Genomic DNA, 15,790 nt, shown 5'->3' on the forward strand with positions numbered 1-15,790 from the left:
CTGCTTGAAGAAGTGATGAATGCTCCATTCCTGGCAATGTTTAAGGCCAGGCTGGAAAGAGCCTTCAGCAACGAGGTCTAGTGCAAGGCATCCCTGCCCATGGTAGGGGAGTTGGAACTAGTTGATCCTAAGTTTCTTTCCAACCGTAATCATTCTATGATGCAAAGCATATAGGGTACTGTGTATTTTGTTAGTAGGTGCCTTTCGCATGTATGTTCCTAGGTAAGGACGAGTCAAATGCAGAGATGATACCTGTGTGAATCATGCTGCTCAGCTTCCATATTGCTGGGGGGGTTAGATCTGCTGGCCCACCATTGTTGTGACCAGTTAGGATTGGTCTATCTTTCTTAATCTACCCAAAGGTAAGTATCTAACATAGCAGGTTTTCCCAAGTTCAGGTGATAGCCTTACCTGAATCTTTAGTCCCCATCCCAGTGCTGATTCTGTCTGGCCTCAGGAGGCTGGAGGCACTGAGTATGGAAGTGGGGATACGAATATCCTTAGACTGATGTCTCCAGGCCTACATATGGCCTCTGTCACAATAAAGAAGTTCAGCAGACAAAAGAACTACCCAGTCCATAGCTTGGCCTGTGGTGCTTCCGTTGTGCTTGCTGGTCTGGAACAACCAGTTGAGTTCTGGCTATACTGCACAGATGGAATTCCGCTTCAAATAAAGGATAAAGAAGGCCTCACAATTACATCTTTTGAAGGCCTTCTTCATTCAAAATCCAAACCCATCCATACAGGCAATACAAAATTATTTTCCATTTTGAATCATCTTTTTCATCCCTTTAATTCACAATGTTCTAGCTTTTGACAGGGTTTTCCAGATCCCTTTTGCTTTATCAAGCCCATGAATGCAGAGACATGAGCAATCTGGGGACTTACAACGCTGGAGTTCTTTTCATACATGTCAAAGCTCTGCACAAGGACATTCCAGTGTCATTAGGAGCCATGGATGTGTTCTTAACAGCAAAAGTCCTAGCATGGTTTCTGCACAGAAGGATGGCCTGACACTAGAACTGAGATGTAAACCCGTTTTGAAGAAGGGATAGTAAATGTTTGCAGTGTTTGGAGAGTGATGTGAAGATGTCAGGAGCTCGTTGCATTTGCATTGCTGCTTTTCATCATTTGGGAGATGGATTTCTTCTTATCTTCCCTTTTTACATTCAGAATAGGGGAGGGAAGAGAAGAGGAACCCTTTATCTGCTTCTCATTACCAGTCACCAGTGCCCTGTTGCATTTTGGCAAGAACCTATTTACTTCGCTGTTGGCACTGCTGAAGCCAACCATCAATATTGTGTGTAGCATATTTTATGCACCCACCCCCTGTCATGGGTTCTGAGGCCAGAATGGAGTCAGTTTTCTTCATGAAGTAAAGACAGGTTGTATTTTCACGTGACATTTTTATCTGGTTTTATGGACCATTTTAACCTTGTGCTTGGCTGCACATTCTCTCTAAGAAGCTTCATTCTCTCTTTTGAATTATAGAATCATAGAATGTTTTGGTTGGAAAGGACTTAAAATCATACAGTTCCAATCCCCTGCCATAGGCAAGGATGCCTCACATTAAACCGTGTCACCTAAGGCCCTGTCCAGCCTGACCTTGAACACTGCCAGGGATGGAGCATTCACCACTTCTTTGGGCAACCTGTTCAGTGCCTCACCACCTTTACAGTAAAGAACTTCTTCCTTGTATCTAATATGAATGTAAGGGAATTCCTTGTGTTTGGTCATTAATATGCAATTTGCTCATGGTAAGGGTGTCTGTATGTTTGAGTGACCTCCTGAGAACGGAGCTCTTCCACTATGAATATGGGGTTCAATTATAATTCTTTCCTGGCAGGACTGCCTACAGCATTGCCATAAGATTGTGTGGGAAGAAGAGCATGCTCTCTTTACTGGCTTGGGCAACTGTTTCTGTTGCCCAAAATAAAAACCATTTCTGTTTTTACACCCTCAGTTTTGTTCTCACACCTCTGACTAGCACATTCATCCTGTCAAACGTCAGGGTTTTATTTCAGATCAGTTTCTCAGCCTGAGCCTGCGAAGTGTCCTCTTTCTTGTCTGGCTAATACTCGGGTCTTTCAGGGGGTTGCAAGACTCCCAACAGTTGTTGTTTCTAGGAATGTCATGTTCTAGGATCTTTATACAGGGGTGAGTTTTTTGCCTTGAAGCAATATGAGTTTCAGTTTCTTTGAAAATCAAAGGATCTCATTACCCAGAAGTCTAGCAGCTCCCTAATTCCTGTTCTGCCAGTCTTTCCACCAAGGACTTGTATCCAGTGTGTGAGGGGGAAGAAGGTTCCAGTACTGTGCCTTGTGGCTTAATGCGGAACTACATTTTCTCATCTGCATTGACAGCTTGGAGTGACAGAATGATGATAGTTCAGGGAAGTTTCTCTAATATTTCAGACGTTCCCTTAATTTACCTACCATCAGATCTCAGCAATGTGTGAGGATAGGAAAGATAGGATACTGGATAACCCCAGGAAAAGCCAAACCTGGATAATATCTATGAATGAAAATAGAAGAATCTGCAAGACAGGCATAGCGGAGAAATGAGCTTAATATTTCTATTACGTGTGAAGTATGCCAATCTCAGAGGTTGTTTCAGCTTGAGTCTTCAAGAACCACAGCACTCTCGGATGCGTGCAGGGTGCTTTCCAACCCCAGTCTGTTAATGCAGGGTATATCTGCACCTGCAGAATTCTTAGTCTGTCTCCAAATGATTTTCACATGGCTTTTTAGAGGAAACATACTTCATCTTTTCTGAGTTTTGAACGGAATTATGGTTGGTTTGTTTCTGAAATGTTTCTTTACTAAATATAGGTTTGGAGGGGTAGTGGTGAAAGGGAACTTTCTTAAAACTTCTCTGTGAAATTACAAAATAAAGTGTTATGATCCAAGTTGAACATCTGCTTCTGCTTGGCTCTGCATCTCTTGTAGTAGAAGTACCAGGAGAGGCTTTGCAATTTGTTCCAGCTTAGAGAGTGAGTAATAAGGAGATGCTTACCTCTTCTGAGACCAAATGAAGAGCTGGCATTTGATACATGTGTGTTATTGCACACAAGTAGTTAATTTGTGTTGACAGAGTATCCACAGTTCTAATCATGCTAATTTAAATAAATAATGAAGTTAAGTAGCGACTACACTGGAATTCAAGACATTTATTTCCACTCTTTCTTCTGGTTTTCATGTGTAATTAATATTGCAGTACATGCAGTGCATTTCAAGTTAAAATAAAAATGAAGAAGTAACAGGTAACATAGAGAGGAAAGAACTTTCTGGATTAATAAACACCCAAGTCATGCTGCCATATCTAACTTTAGAGTTATCCTACAAGAAAACAAGTCCAACATTTTCCGTATTGATCAATTCTTCATATTGAAATATCTACAACAAAACTGGAAAGGAGGAAAATCCTTTTGTTAGTATGGCTTGGGCTAAGCAAAAGATCACAAGCATTCAGCATGTTAAGAGGTGTCATCAGAAAATACAGGAATGTTCTTTTTTTTTGATAAGCTTCCTTTTTGCTGACTTATGTTGAGTAGTTCAGGAAAAGGCTGTAGCATTCATAGTGCACTTGTATTCCTCCTATTTGTGCATATTGCACCATATTCAGGTAAAGACTACAGATAAGTTTGCCACCCACAGGCTATCATAAAATGGCATTAGTTATGTTAACCACATTACCAGCTGTCAGGAACAGGGGTACCAGTCACACTACTTTGTAGTATTCATTATGTATTGCTTTGTAGTTGACTGCATCAGTGCTTCTCAATCTACCTAGTTTTCCTAGGCCCTCTTGAAGACCTTGAACTTTTGCCTACATGTAGGTGATCTACACAAATGTAAATCACCATCATACTTTGCCAGCTCAGTGTTCAGACTGTCTTCCAAGTAATAAGTTAATGAACCTTAGCAATCCTAGCATGGATCCCACAGGCTTGCTGCTGTTAGCTTCTCACAGGGGTGAGAATTGGCTGTTCATGACAGCCAGTTATGTTTGGTCTTGCAGTGTCTGTGCCCAGGTCAAGAGAAAGCCACAGGACACTTAATTCCTGAGTGGCTATGGGAAATTACTGCAATGTGTATTATTGTGAACATGCCTACATCTTAGGGGTATACAATGATGCTCATGATGGTGGACTTGTTTGTCAAGGTGGCTATTTTTATTCCACTGAAGAAGCTGCCTACAGCTTCTCAGACCTCATGTTTGTTGCTGCAGCATATGTCTCACTGCCATTGCTTGCAGGACAGCATTGTGACGAATTGTGGGACCCAGTTTTCTGCCAACCTCTGGAGGTGCAGCTCTCTGTTTCCACTCCATATCACCCACACCCCCCCGAGTCATAGGAAGCAGGTGAACCAAATCCTGAAGCAGTATTTCCATTGCATTAGTTAACATCAGGATGACTGAGTCTTAGTTCCTGTTGGTAGAATTTCCCTGCAGCTGTAGTGACCACTCTTCCATGCAGCAGACTTTTTTGTATGTACAGTACCCATCCAGATACTCCAGCATTTGTTCAGGGACTTTTTTCTGTGGACTCCCTTGAGTACTTGCTGCGTGTGCATTTGTTTCTTCAAGAGCAGATAGGAAAAGCAAAGATTGCTTACCAAGGGGAAGCTGACAGATGTTGGTGAGTGGCACCAAACTTTGCAGTTGCATGAACATATTTGTCCAGTGAACATGTTCGTCCAGTGAACATGTCCCCACCAGCCCCCCTCTGTTGGTGAGAACAAGGTCCAGCATAGCCCATCTCCTTATTGGTTCCTATGTTGCTTGGAGAATGAAGTTATCATCAGTGCATTCCAGGAACCTCCTGGATTACTTGTGCCCTGCTGTGTTGTACCTCCAATGGTTATCACTGTGGCTGCAGCCCACATGAGGACCAGGGTTTGTGAATGTGAGGCCTCACCCACCTGTCTATAGAGGGTCTTATCCGCTTGGTCTTCCTGGTCAGATGGCCTGTCGCAGATCCCACTGTAATGTCTCCTGTCCCTGCCCTCCCTTTAATCCTCACCCATAAGCTCTCAGTTGGCTCCACATCCAGCCCCAGGCAGAGCTGTGTGCACTCCAGTGACATAGAGGGTGACATCTCCTCTTTGTCTCCCCAGCCTGTCTTTCCTGAAGAGCCTGTATCTCTCAATTCCAACACTCCAGTCATAGGCTGCGTCCCACCATGTCTCCATGATGGCAGTGAGTTCGCAGCCCTTCAGGTGTGGCATGTCTCTACTCCTCTTGTTTGTTCCCCAAGCTACATGAATTGGCATAGAGGCATTTCAGTTGCACCCAGATGAAACCCAACTTACTGGCTGGAGTGGCTGGAAGTCCTTTGTGCTACTTTTCCTTTTGATCCCAGGCAGTTGTTGAATGTGCAGTCATCTACCCCTGGAATTGTTACATGGTGATTCCTAATGTTGTATCACCTCAATCATAATGCTTCTAAAAGCATATTCTATGTTTCAGCCAGATAATCCTGCAAACATTTCTTTGGGTGCATGTGGTGGTATGCGTTAAGTGTTGTGTAAGATTCCCCCTGAGACATGAGAAGTATTTTGAAGGTTTCAGCTACAGCAGTTTTATCAGCCTTTTTTTAGAATATGCTCTGTTCTTTTCCTTCAAGACAGTGCCATCCTTCAGTGTCCAGCCGAGGTAGCACTCGTGAGAGCTAAATATCTTGTGAGTACAAGCAGGCTCACAACCAAAGTCATGTGAATTCCTCAGAAACAGAAGCATAAGACTCCTAGATATTATTCATAATTTTATATTTTATTTTCAATAGATATGCACTTCCTAAGACTGTTGAAGTGACTACAGCACTCTTGGTGTCATGCTATTTGGTCACTGCTGTTACCGATGTGTCACCAAAGAAGACTTAGAGGTTAATGTGGAAATTTCAAAGCTGTATACTTCTGCTTCCATTCCCCATTCTCAAGACCTTGGTCAGCAGTTTCTGAACTATCCATTATGTTCTCTGCCTATTCTGTTTACACTAATGAGGTTAGTGTGGATATAGAGAGTAGGGTAGAAAGAATGGCAGTTTCAGTATGATGGGGTCTGGTAAGTGCCAGACATGTTTAGGGTACTGTGGGAAGCTAGCTAGGATGTTGCAAACAGCAGGCTAGTAATTGCATATGCATACTTGCAGTTGGCTATTCCAGAAAATTATTTTTTTTTTCTTTTTTCTTTTCTTTCTGGAAACTGAGTTGAAAATGTACTGTTGCAGTGAGGTAGCCCATTTCACCAGACCATGTGTCGTGGTTTAAACCCAGCTTGTTCACTAGCTGGCTAGCCCAGTCAGACGAGCATGGGACTCTTAATCCCAGGGTTGTGGGTTCGTGCCCCACGTTGGGTGCCAAAAAGAACTCATTCACTAATTCCCCCCCCCTTCTTTCCCTGCCCATACTCCCGGAGGGATGGAGAGGAGAATCAAAAAGAATGCAACTCCCATGGGTTGACATAAGAACAGTTTAGTAACTAAGGTATAACATAAATCACTACTGCTACCACCAATAATGATAAGGGAAATAACAAGGAAAGAGAATACAACTGCTCACCATCAGCCAACCGATATAACTTATCCCCCCCTGCGTGACCAAGCACCAACCGATACCTCCTTCAACCCTCAGTCCACTCACCCTTTCAGGTAACTCCCAGTTACATCCTGGGCATGACGTGCTGTGGTATGGAAAACCTCTTTGGTCAGTTTGCGTCAGGTGTCCTGTCTCTGCTTCCTCCTGGCTTCCCCTCCTCCCTGGCAGAGCACAAGGCTCACAAAGTCCTTGGCCAAACCAAAACATCATTGTTATCAGCTCTGTTCCCAGGCCAAAAGTCAAAACACAGCACTGCACCAGCTACCAAGAAGGAGAAAAATGACTGCTACTGCTGAACCCAGGACACCACGATAATTAAAATCACTTTGGAGTGCAGAGCTCTATTTCTCCTCTAACTAGCTGACAACTGTCTTATATGTTGGATTTTATTGGATCATAATGGTGATGATTGTACACTTGGATAGAAATCACCAGTGTGAGAACTGAACATATTATTGAAATTAATGTGCAGGTATGTGTGTTTCCATGGTTTAATTTCTAGGAAAGATAACAATATCTGATTTTTCTAAATCAGTCGGTGGGAAACTAGTCTTCAGTCTGGAAACTATGGGATTAAATCCTTTGGTTTTGTAACTCATTGTAAAAGTGCTCAGTCCAATAGAGCTGTGTCAGTGTACCCATTCATATCAGCTGTATATCTGATTAATATATATAGTCGCACATGACATCCTTGTTTCTATATTGGAGAGACATCAATTTGATAGGGGGACTACTTAGTGGATAAAGAACTGGCTGCATGGCTGCACGCAAAGAGTTGTGGTCAACAGCTCAGTGTCCAGATGGAGACCAGTAACAAGTGGTGTTCCTCAGGGATCAGTGTTGGGACCGATCTTGTTCAGCATCTTTGTCAGTGACATGGACAGTGGGATTAAGTGCGCCCTCAGCAAGTTTGCCAATGACACCAAGCTGTGTGGTTCGGCTGATATGCTGGAGGGAAGGAATGCCATCCAGAGGGACCTCAACACGCTTGTGAGGTGGGCTGATGCCAACCTTATGAAGTTTAACCATGCCAAGTGCAAGGTCCTACACCTGGGTCAGAGCAATCCCAGGCACAGCTACAGGTTGGGCAAAGAAGAGATTCAGAGCAGCAGGACATAGAACTGTTGGAACAAGTGCAGAGGAGGGCCACGAGGATGATCAGGGGACTGGAGCACCTCCGGTATGAAGACAGGCTGAGAAAGTTGGGGCTGTTCAGCCTGAAGAAGAGAAGGCTGCGTGGAGACCTCATAGCAGCCTTCCAGTATGTGAAGGGGGCCTATAGGGATGCTGGGGGTGGACTCTTCATTAGGGACAGTAGTGATAAGACAAGGGGTGATGGGTTAAAACTTAAACAGGGGAAGTTTAGATTGGATATAAGGAGGAAGTTCTTTACTGTGAGGGTGGTGAGGCACTGGAATGGGTTGCCCAGGGAAGTTGTGAATGCTCCATCCCTGGCAGTGTTCAAGGCCAGGTTGGACAGAGGCTTGGGTGACATGGTTTAGTGTGAGGTGTCCCTGCAGGGGACACAGCAGGAGGGTTGGAACTAGATGATCTTAAGGTCCTTTCCAACCCTAACTATTCTAAGATTCTATGATTCTATGAAAATTGGGTGTTACCTAAAAAGTTTTTGAAAACTGGTGCATTTAAAATATTGCATAAAGGTTTAAAAATAGGCAGAACTGGTTAACTCTGAGCCCTTGGGACTGAACTTTAATGTTTTTTATTTCTCAAATAAGCTATATGTTATTTCTTTATCTTCGAGTCCTGTGACAATATCTTGTTTCCCTATATTACTCGATCTTGAAGAAACTACTAATGTGAAAGGTGCGAGGACAAAGAAAAGGAGCACCGGCCACTTAATAGGAGCATAAGATCTTCAGATTAAATTTCATTATTCTGTACTATGTCTTATGTTCACAAACATTTTTTGTGCATTAATGCTCTTTTCATAACTGGCAGTTATCCTGTGCCTTTGGAGCCAGAGGTGCAGGAATGTATTTCTAATCCATACGAACTTTTGCTGTCTGACAGTGGTATCCATCTGGGAAGCCATACCACTTTTTAGCTGCTTGGATTGTCTGACTCTTCTTGCCTATACCATCCAAGAAGTTATCCTAACCAAGTGGCATGCTAATTTTTAAATCAACATTTTTGTTCACCACCTAGACCTATCTTTTCCAATTGCCACCAGCTGCAAAGTTCACAAACCTGTGTGTATGAACATTTGTTTTATCCATGATTATTTACTGTACTATTCTCTGACTGCATTGACTTTCTCTGTAGAAATCTTGTAATATACTGCTAGTCTAATAATAAGAATCACATGAAATAAGTGCTTCTTAAATGTGGTTGTGGAACAATTGCCTGTACAGAGACTTTCCAATGGACAGGATGTAAACTATAATTTTAATACCAGTAACGATTATATAACTATTTTCTCATAATACAAACATAACTAGTATCAAGCCGTAGCACACAAGCCCTATGAAGGCCAATCTATTGCTTAGAATGGATACCTAAAAGCATTAGTTATTGCTTAAAATAGAGAGAATTTGTTAATATCTGAAATTAATGTTTTAATTAAAAATGTAGCAGAATAATTATAGTGTTTGATTAAGAACAATTATATGTCTCTTCAACATAGTGTTATCAGGTTATTTGTTACCTGCCTTTCTGAAAGATTTATTTTTAAAGGAACACTGACAACATGGAAAGACTTTCAGTGAAATAAATGAAACAGCAGAAAATTTCACAGGCAAGTGGAAAGACTCTAGATGCTGAATATATACTTAAATCAGAGCTCAAAAACATTGGGAAGACTTTATACTTTCTTGTTTCCTTGAGATGTTGCAAGTTAGACCATGGTTTAAAAGATGTCACTGATGTACATCTTGATTACCATATGCTGTGATCTCTACCCTGCTGCATATACTATCTGACTGGATGTAATGGATGGGAGCCTATCTGAGAGTTGCTTCCCTCTCATGACCAAGAGACTACAAATTACACTTTTTGTCAAAGTATATTTGGTGAAGTATATATATTTTTGTTCATCATTCAGTTATTGTGCAGCTGTTCTATGACCTTCATACCTGGCTGCACCAGGGCTCCTGGCCAATACTCTAGGCATGGCCAACAGTGAGATGGTGAGAAGCTGCACAGCCCCACAAGTAAACAGTGATCTGGCATAAAGCTGGCTGTTTTTCTAAGGCTATAAAAGGAGGACCCTCTTGTGCCTGAATCTGAAGATTCACCTACGGGTGGATGCACCAAGTAGGAGTTTTCCAGTTACCTGGGACTGCCGGCGTTGGCTGCAATGGGACTTCCCAGCTGAAGTGTGGGACCGGTTGGTGATTCGGTGGTAATTAGTGATGTATTTCTTTTTAATCTCTATTTTCTCTATGCAGTAATGATTTGATGCTAATTTTCCTCTGTACTTTACATATATTTAATATATATAGAGAGATACACACCTGATTCACATTAGTATGCTTGTTTGCTCTAGTGTGCTTATTCACATTAGTGTGCTTGCTTAATAAACTGCATATTTTTTTATATTCTATAGCTAGCATATAGTCATTTTGTGGCATACCTTGCCTGTTAGCATAACACTGGAGGCTACATTTTCATTGCAAGTAAAAGCTCTACAGCCTTCTACATAATTTAAGACTGAGAGAGAACATCACTAAAATATATTATTTTGCTAAACAGCATTAGTCTCACTGTTTGCTTACAATTTTCTTCTATAATCCTATTCAGATGATTGCAAGGGTTTTGCACTCATGAAAGCCTTGTGCAAATGAAATCAAATCTGGTACTGTCAACACTGAGTATTTCAGAGAAGTGTGTGCAATAACATGCATGTATTCTGTGGCAGTACCCTGACCATTCTACAATCTATGCAGTTTCAATTAGTGTTAGATAAGAGAACTGACTGCTTCCTGAGCTGAGCTAAGAATAGAAACACTGGAAAGAGAGTGCTAAATCCATATATGTAGAAAGCTGAAGAACTGAACCCTAATGGGGAGATTGCCATAGACATCTCACCACTGAGAAGAATCTTCCTTCTCTTCGTCTCACTCTGAGCTGATGTTGCTTAGCTGCATGCTTGTGAGCCCTCCTTTTACTGATGATATCCTTTGCAGATTCTGATAAAACCCATAATTAAAATTATCCACTGTTTTGCTGAATTAGTTTTCTGCCAGATTAGGCAGTAGAAGAGTTGAATCAGCCTGCAGAGGAATATAACTAGTATCAGAGTTGGTACAAAGTTAGTAGTGAAAGTATGAAGGAAATATAGGCCAAGAGGAAGAGCTGAGCAGAAAAAGGACATTGCCATTTTGTTAAGTGGCAAGCTGTTAGATCTGCACAAATTATCATACTTAACGGTATTCTAATTTACCTGAGGAAAAAGCAACTTTTGAATCATTCTTTATAGAATACTGACCACAAAAACTGACAAGTTTCTTCTCTGCTACCTGGATGATATCCTAATAGTGCATGATAATTTCTAATTAGTATTCCTTAAAACAAAACAAAACACAAACCCAAAACCAAACCACAAAAATATAGATGTGAGTCTAGAAGTGAGATACAAACATAGTAGAAATGTTGCAAGGAAAAGAGAAAAATACATTGATTTAATTTCAGGATGTGGAAGTTTTAAAATAGTTTATTTATTTTTTATGAATTAAACAAAAATAGCAAGGCAGGAAGAGCATTTACAGGCAAAGGGTCTATGCTACAGTAAAACATTCTAATCTTCTAACCCTGTCAAGCCTCTCCTTCTTAAAATACGTCTTGAACTTGAGGGCTTTTGTTTGTTGGTTTTTTGATTTTTTTTTTTTTTTTAATTTATCTGTAATGTAGCAATGTCATCCATCTAGGAGCTCGTGTACCACTGCTGTTTATTTCTACATGGCTACTGGGAATGGGACTGCAATTGGCATCCTGCCAAATCCTCGTTCTAGGCCAGAAAGAATAAAGAATTTGCTAGATTCTAAGAAAATACATAGTAGAACAATTAAAATACATATTTTTGTCAGCAGTGGAGCTAAATGAGATGTGGTTGTCTTTGCATATCTTAACTCGTTGGAAATTCTTGATAGTAACTTTTCTTGCATTGGCATCCTTGAATGCTCCCTCTTGTACATGCCTCTACATGCACTATTATAAGCGTTCCTATGCAAGGATTCTTTGTTGTATAGTTCATGGTGGAATTTTTTCTCATATTGAGGCACTTATGGTACCTATTCTCTCAGATCTATTTTTCATCTAATTGGTTAGAAATTTATTGCATTTAAGATGTTTTCCCTAAGATAAATGCAGTGGTCTTGAAGCTTCTGGAAGAGACAACAGGAAGAGGCAAGGTAATGTGTAATTTAACTATGCTCTGATCAAAAAGGAATGTAGATCTAGGAAGTATTGCTGAAAGGTAGGTTTTGTGACAACATAATATACATAGCAATGATTCTTCTGTGGTAGCAGCTGTTTCTCCTAGGTGAGGATATCTCAACAGGTAAGATACACAGGCTGATAAGGCTATTTATTTTATAAACACTGTACTGTGGATTCCTTGGGATAATACTCTGAACAGACAGTGGTTACTAACAGCTGTAGTTCTTGCTTGCAGGGGATAAGGGTGTCAGCAATGTACAGGTTTTTAGCTTTAAATAAAACCCCCTCACAGTAAAGAGGAAATTAACACAGTAATCGGTAGTATTTGCTACCTCAGTCAAGGAATAAAGCCAACTTCCCCATTCTTTCTCTCTGCTCAAGCTTTAGGTATAAGTATTTGTTGGGGGAATTTTTTTGTCCCTTTTAAGGCCATCAGCCAAACGTTTCACCCGTCCCACATCTGATTCTGAGCTAAACATGTTTTAGCAAGTCTGATGAAGTAACACACTTGTCTTCAAACTCTGGAGTCTGGGAAACTTCTCAGCTACAGAGCCCTACATCCTATTTTAATGTAGCTTCTTCTTATGTGCAGATCTGATAGAAAACAACTGGATACTTCCCACTGTGTCAAAGGCACCCAAGCGTCTACCTGACAGTTGTAATATTCATGTGGCCAAAATTCTGTTCCTCTCACCAGAAAAATAAACCAGAACAAAGAAGTTCTGAGTCATGTTTCCTTCTGTTAAAAGCTGAAATATCTCAGGGAAAGCAGTTCTTCAAAGGTGAGAAAGAGGCAGGGTTTCTAGCAAACATATTTTCCCCTATGGAAAAGCCTCAATTAAGATATTCCTGAATGGAGGCTGCCAAAAAAAGATGGAATATAAATCATAGCAGATGTTTTAAGGATATATTTAGGACTTTGTGCAATTAAAGAAATGTTATATTCTGCATCTTGAAAAAAAAAAAAAAAAAGCCATTGTGGTAATAATTTACTTAAGGCATGGGAAAAAAAACACCAGACATTCATTGTTCTTATCAATCACTCCTACTACTGGGCTATAACTAAAACTGGTATTTAATAGTGAAAAGGATTTGTAACTTTTTGACAGAGATTTTTTTTTCATCATTTCACTGCAGAAATTCCAGGTTTTTAACAACTCCTACAAAGCTGGAGCTTCAGTTCTGTTCAAATGTGTTCTAAATGATGTCATACAAAATTATATGGAAACCCTTATTCTTGTACTACTGAGCAAATGCAAATTGGTGCTCCTGTGAAATGACCTCTATACCTAACCATATATACTAACTATGAGTAGTTCAGATAGTATTCTCTTAAAACTTGACTTTAATAGGGAAATACAGTTATGGAAATTTCCACACATGTACTAGAGCATGATCTTATTTTAGCCCTTCTTCTTCACAGAGAAGAGTTATGGATTGATAAAAATGAAGAATGGTGAAAGCAAATGATAAGCAGTTAAAAAAAATATTAATAGGGCCTCTCTGCGCTCTCTGCATGACACTGTGTAGGATCCCAATACTGCCGAGTCACCTGTATGGTTGTTAATGTTTCCTTAATATATTTAAATATAGGCCAGGCAGGGTCTGTGCTTAGAAGAGAAAGCTCTCAGGACATCCTATGATATTAAAAGAAATGCTTTGCTCATGTAATAATTCAATAATTGAAGTTTTTCTTTTGAGGATGGGTTGTTGTATGCTAAGGAGTGTCTAAAACCATGTTGGTGTGTAAACAGTAATTAAAACTGACACAGCTCTACATTAGGGCTGGAACTAAACTCCAAGGGCATAGTGTGAAACGTAACTAGGATCTAGTTTAAGCCACAGGGTTGTCAATGTAACTAAGTATTTAAAACACTTAAGACTAAGGTGTGAAAAAATAGCCTTCCCGGTTCATGTACCAGTGAGAAGAAGTACAGGACTGTGAATAAAGTCCGAGCTCTTGTGGATGCCTGGCCCCCATCCCCTCTGCCCACCCCCTTAAGAACAGTTAAACGTAAGATTTCTTACTTGGTAAAATAAACAGGGGACCTTCAGATTCTGAATCAACACCCATTTTCTTCTTTTCCAACAATCGGGTTAAAATTTTCCCATATTAAGGGGAAAAAAAGGTATTTAATCAGCCACGTGATGACAGAAGTGTAGTGGTAAGGGAGGAGGGAGCAGGTAAGGCAGTAATAAAGCTAAACACAGAAAATTAAGCTTAAATCGTGACGGTGACATGCAGCTGAAGCTGCCAGGGTCCCGCACATTGCCACGGGTGTCAGGCCCCTGAGCAGCCTCGGCGCGGCGTCCCGGAGCCGAGCCCTGCGGTCAGGTCATCCCTCCCCTGCAGCGACGGGACACCCCCGACATACCCCCAGGAGAGCAGACGGCAGGGCCCGACACCAGGACACCCGTTCCCGCAAGGAGAGCCGTGCACGGCGGTGCGCACCGGCACCCAGAGCGTGGGGCTGGCGGGGGGCGGGGCGACGGGGGGGAAGCTGGCGCCGGGCCCCAGGCAGAGGGTTGTTGGTGCTGGCTGAGAAACTGCAGAGCTGGGGGGCATCAGCGGCCGCTGAAGGGGTGGGATCAGGTCAGGCAACAGCAACTGCAGTGTGAGGTGGCGCAGCAGCCCGGGGCAGCGCCTGGCCTGGGAGCATGCTGCGGGAGGAGTGAAGAATCGTGCCGCGCCGCCGCGTCGTTTCTCCCCTCTCACCAGGAGTTTCTCTCTTGAGGGCGGAGGCCGGACTCTGCGAGGGAACATGCAGCCGTTTCCCGGCGGTGAGTACCGCGGCGGTGCACCCCGAGCTCGGGATGGAGGCTCACGGCCTCCCCGGGCTGGCCCGTCATACCTTGCCTCCTGCCGCAGGGCCCGGGCGCGGCGGGAGTTCCCAGCGGGAGCTACTTGCCATGGGGAATGGGGAAGACTCCTCAGTCGTACTTATTCCGTGGGAGTCACCTCAGGTCTTGTTTTATTTGGGTGAATTAGGACACGTGTGTTGTAACTTGGAAGGTGAGAAGAGGGTCCTACTCTTTCTCGGTACTTGTTGCCTGGCCATAGTCTTGCTGTGGCAGATAACGGACAACATGAAGCCTGGGCAACTTCTGCACCAAGGTGCGTTCTCACTATGTATTGCTCCGTGGAAAGAAAGAGCCTTATAAGCACCCGCATGATGCCAAAGCCATCATGTCTCTCTAATGAGAAGGAGGACCCAAACCCCTTGTTTATGCAGTTTTCCTGACCTAAGCACTTTCTACAGTGTTTCCTCACAGCAAAGGAGAAATGAAATACAGGAGGATTTAGGCTGTTTAAAAAAATGTTTCAGTGTGTTCCTGGAAACAGGAACCTTTCAGAACTGTCGGTGCACTGACAGAATAATAATGCTTAAAGTAACATTGTGGTTGCAGTTTTGAGATAAGCATACAAGAGTGTTGACAGTGTGTGTGCTTATGCTTGTGACTGAAAAGAAGCCATGTGAAGTCCATGTTACCGCTGCTTCTGTATCAGTAACACATTTTATCGATCCAGGACAGAAGAGGAAATTAAGCTCTCAGATCAAACTGAAACTGAAGTATGTTGGTTAGTCTTAAGACCATAGCCAAATATGGACTTAAGAAAAGACACTCGGTAAAGCAACAGCTTTCTGTTGAAAATACAGCTCTTTTATTATAGATGGGATTTGGTCTGTTAAATTACAAACATGCTGGGTAGCTATAGCTAAAACACAGGGTAGAGTTTGCTGCATTATATTTTAACTCCTCAGTGACCTGCCAAATCAAGAGTACAAAACTTC

General features: G+C 42.0%; 1 protein-coding gene across 6 annotated transcripts in view; it reads left to right on the top strand.

Annotated features, from left to right (window-relative positions):
- The first annotated feature begins 14,568 nt into the window (after positions 1-14,568).
- The window catches only part of LNPEP (leucyl and cystinyl aminopeptidase), a 48,115-nt gene continuing 46,893 nt past the window's right edge, over positions 14,569-15,790 (top strand). For all 6 annotated transcript variants that reach the window (XM_061364057.1, XM_061364059.1, XM_061364056.1 and 3 more), the window contains exon 1: positions 14,569-14,777. Coding sequence is in view for 3 of the 6 variants with exons in the window: in XM_061364055.1 (XP_061220039.1) it covers positions 14,759-14,777 (19 nt within the window). In the remaining 3 variants the exon portion in view is untranslated. The remainder of the gene's footprint in view (positions 14,778-15,790) is intronic.

Source organism: Neopsephotus bourkii, unplaced genomic scaffold (genome assembly GCF_033783945.1).
Source record: "Neopsephotus bourkii isolate Nb327-2 ecotype Australia unplaced genomic scaffold, CSIRO-AGI_Nbou_v1 NB_1184, whole genome shotgun sequence".
Taxonomy (NCBI): Eukaryota; Metazoa; Chordata; class Aves; order Psittaciformes; family Psittacidae; genus Neopsephotus; species Neopsephotus bourkii.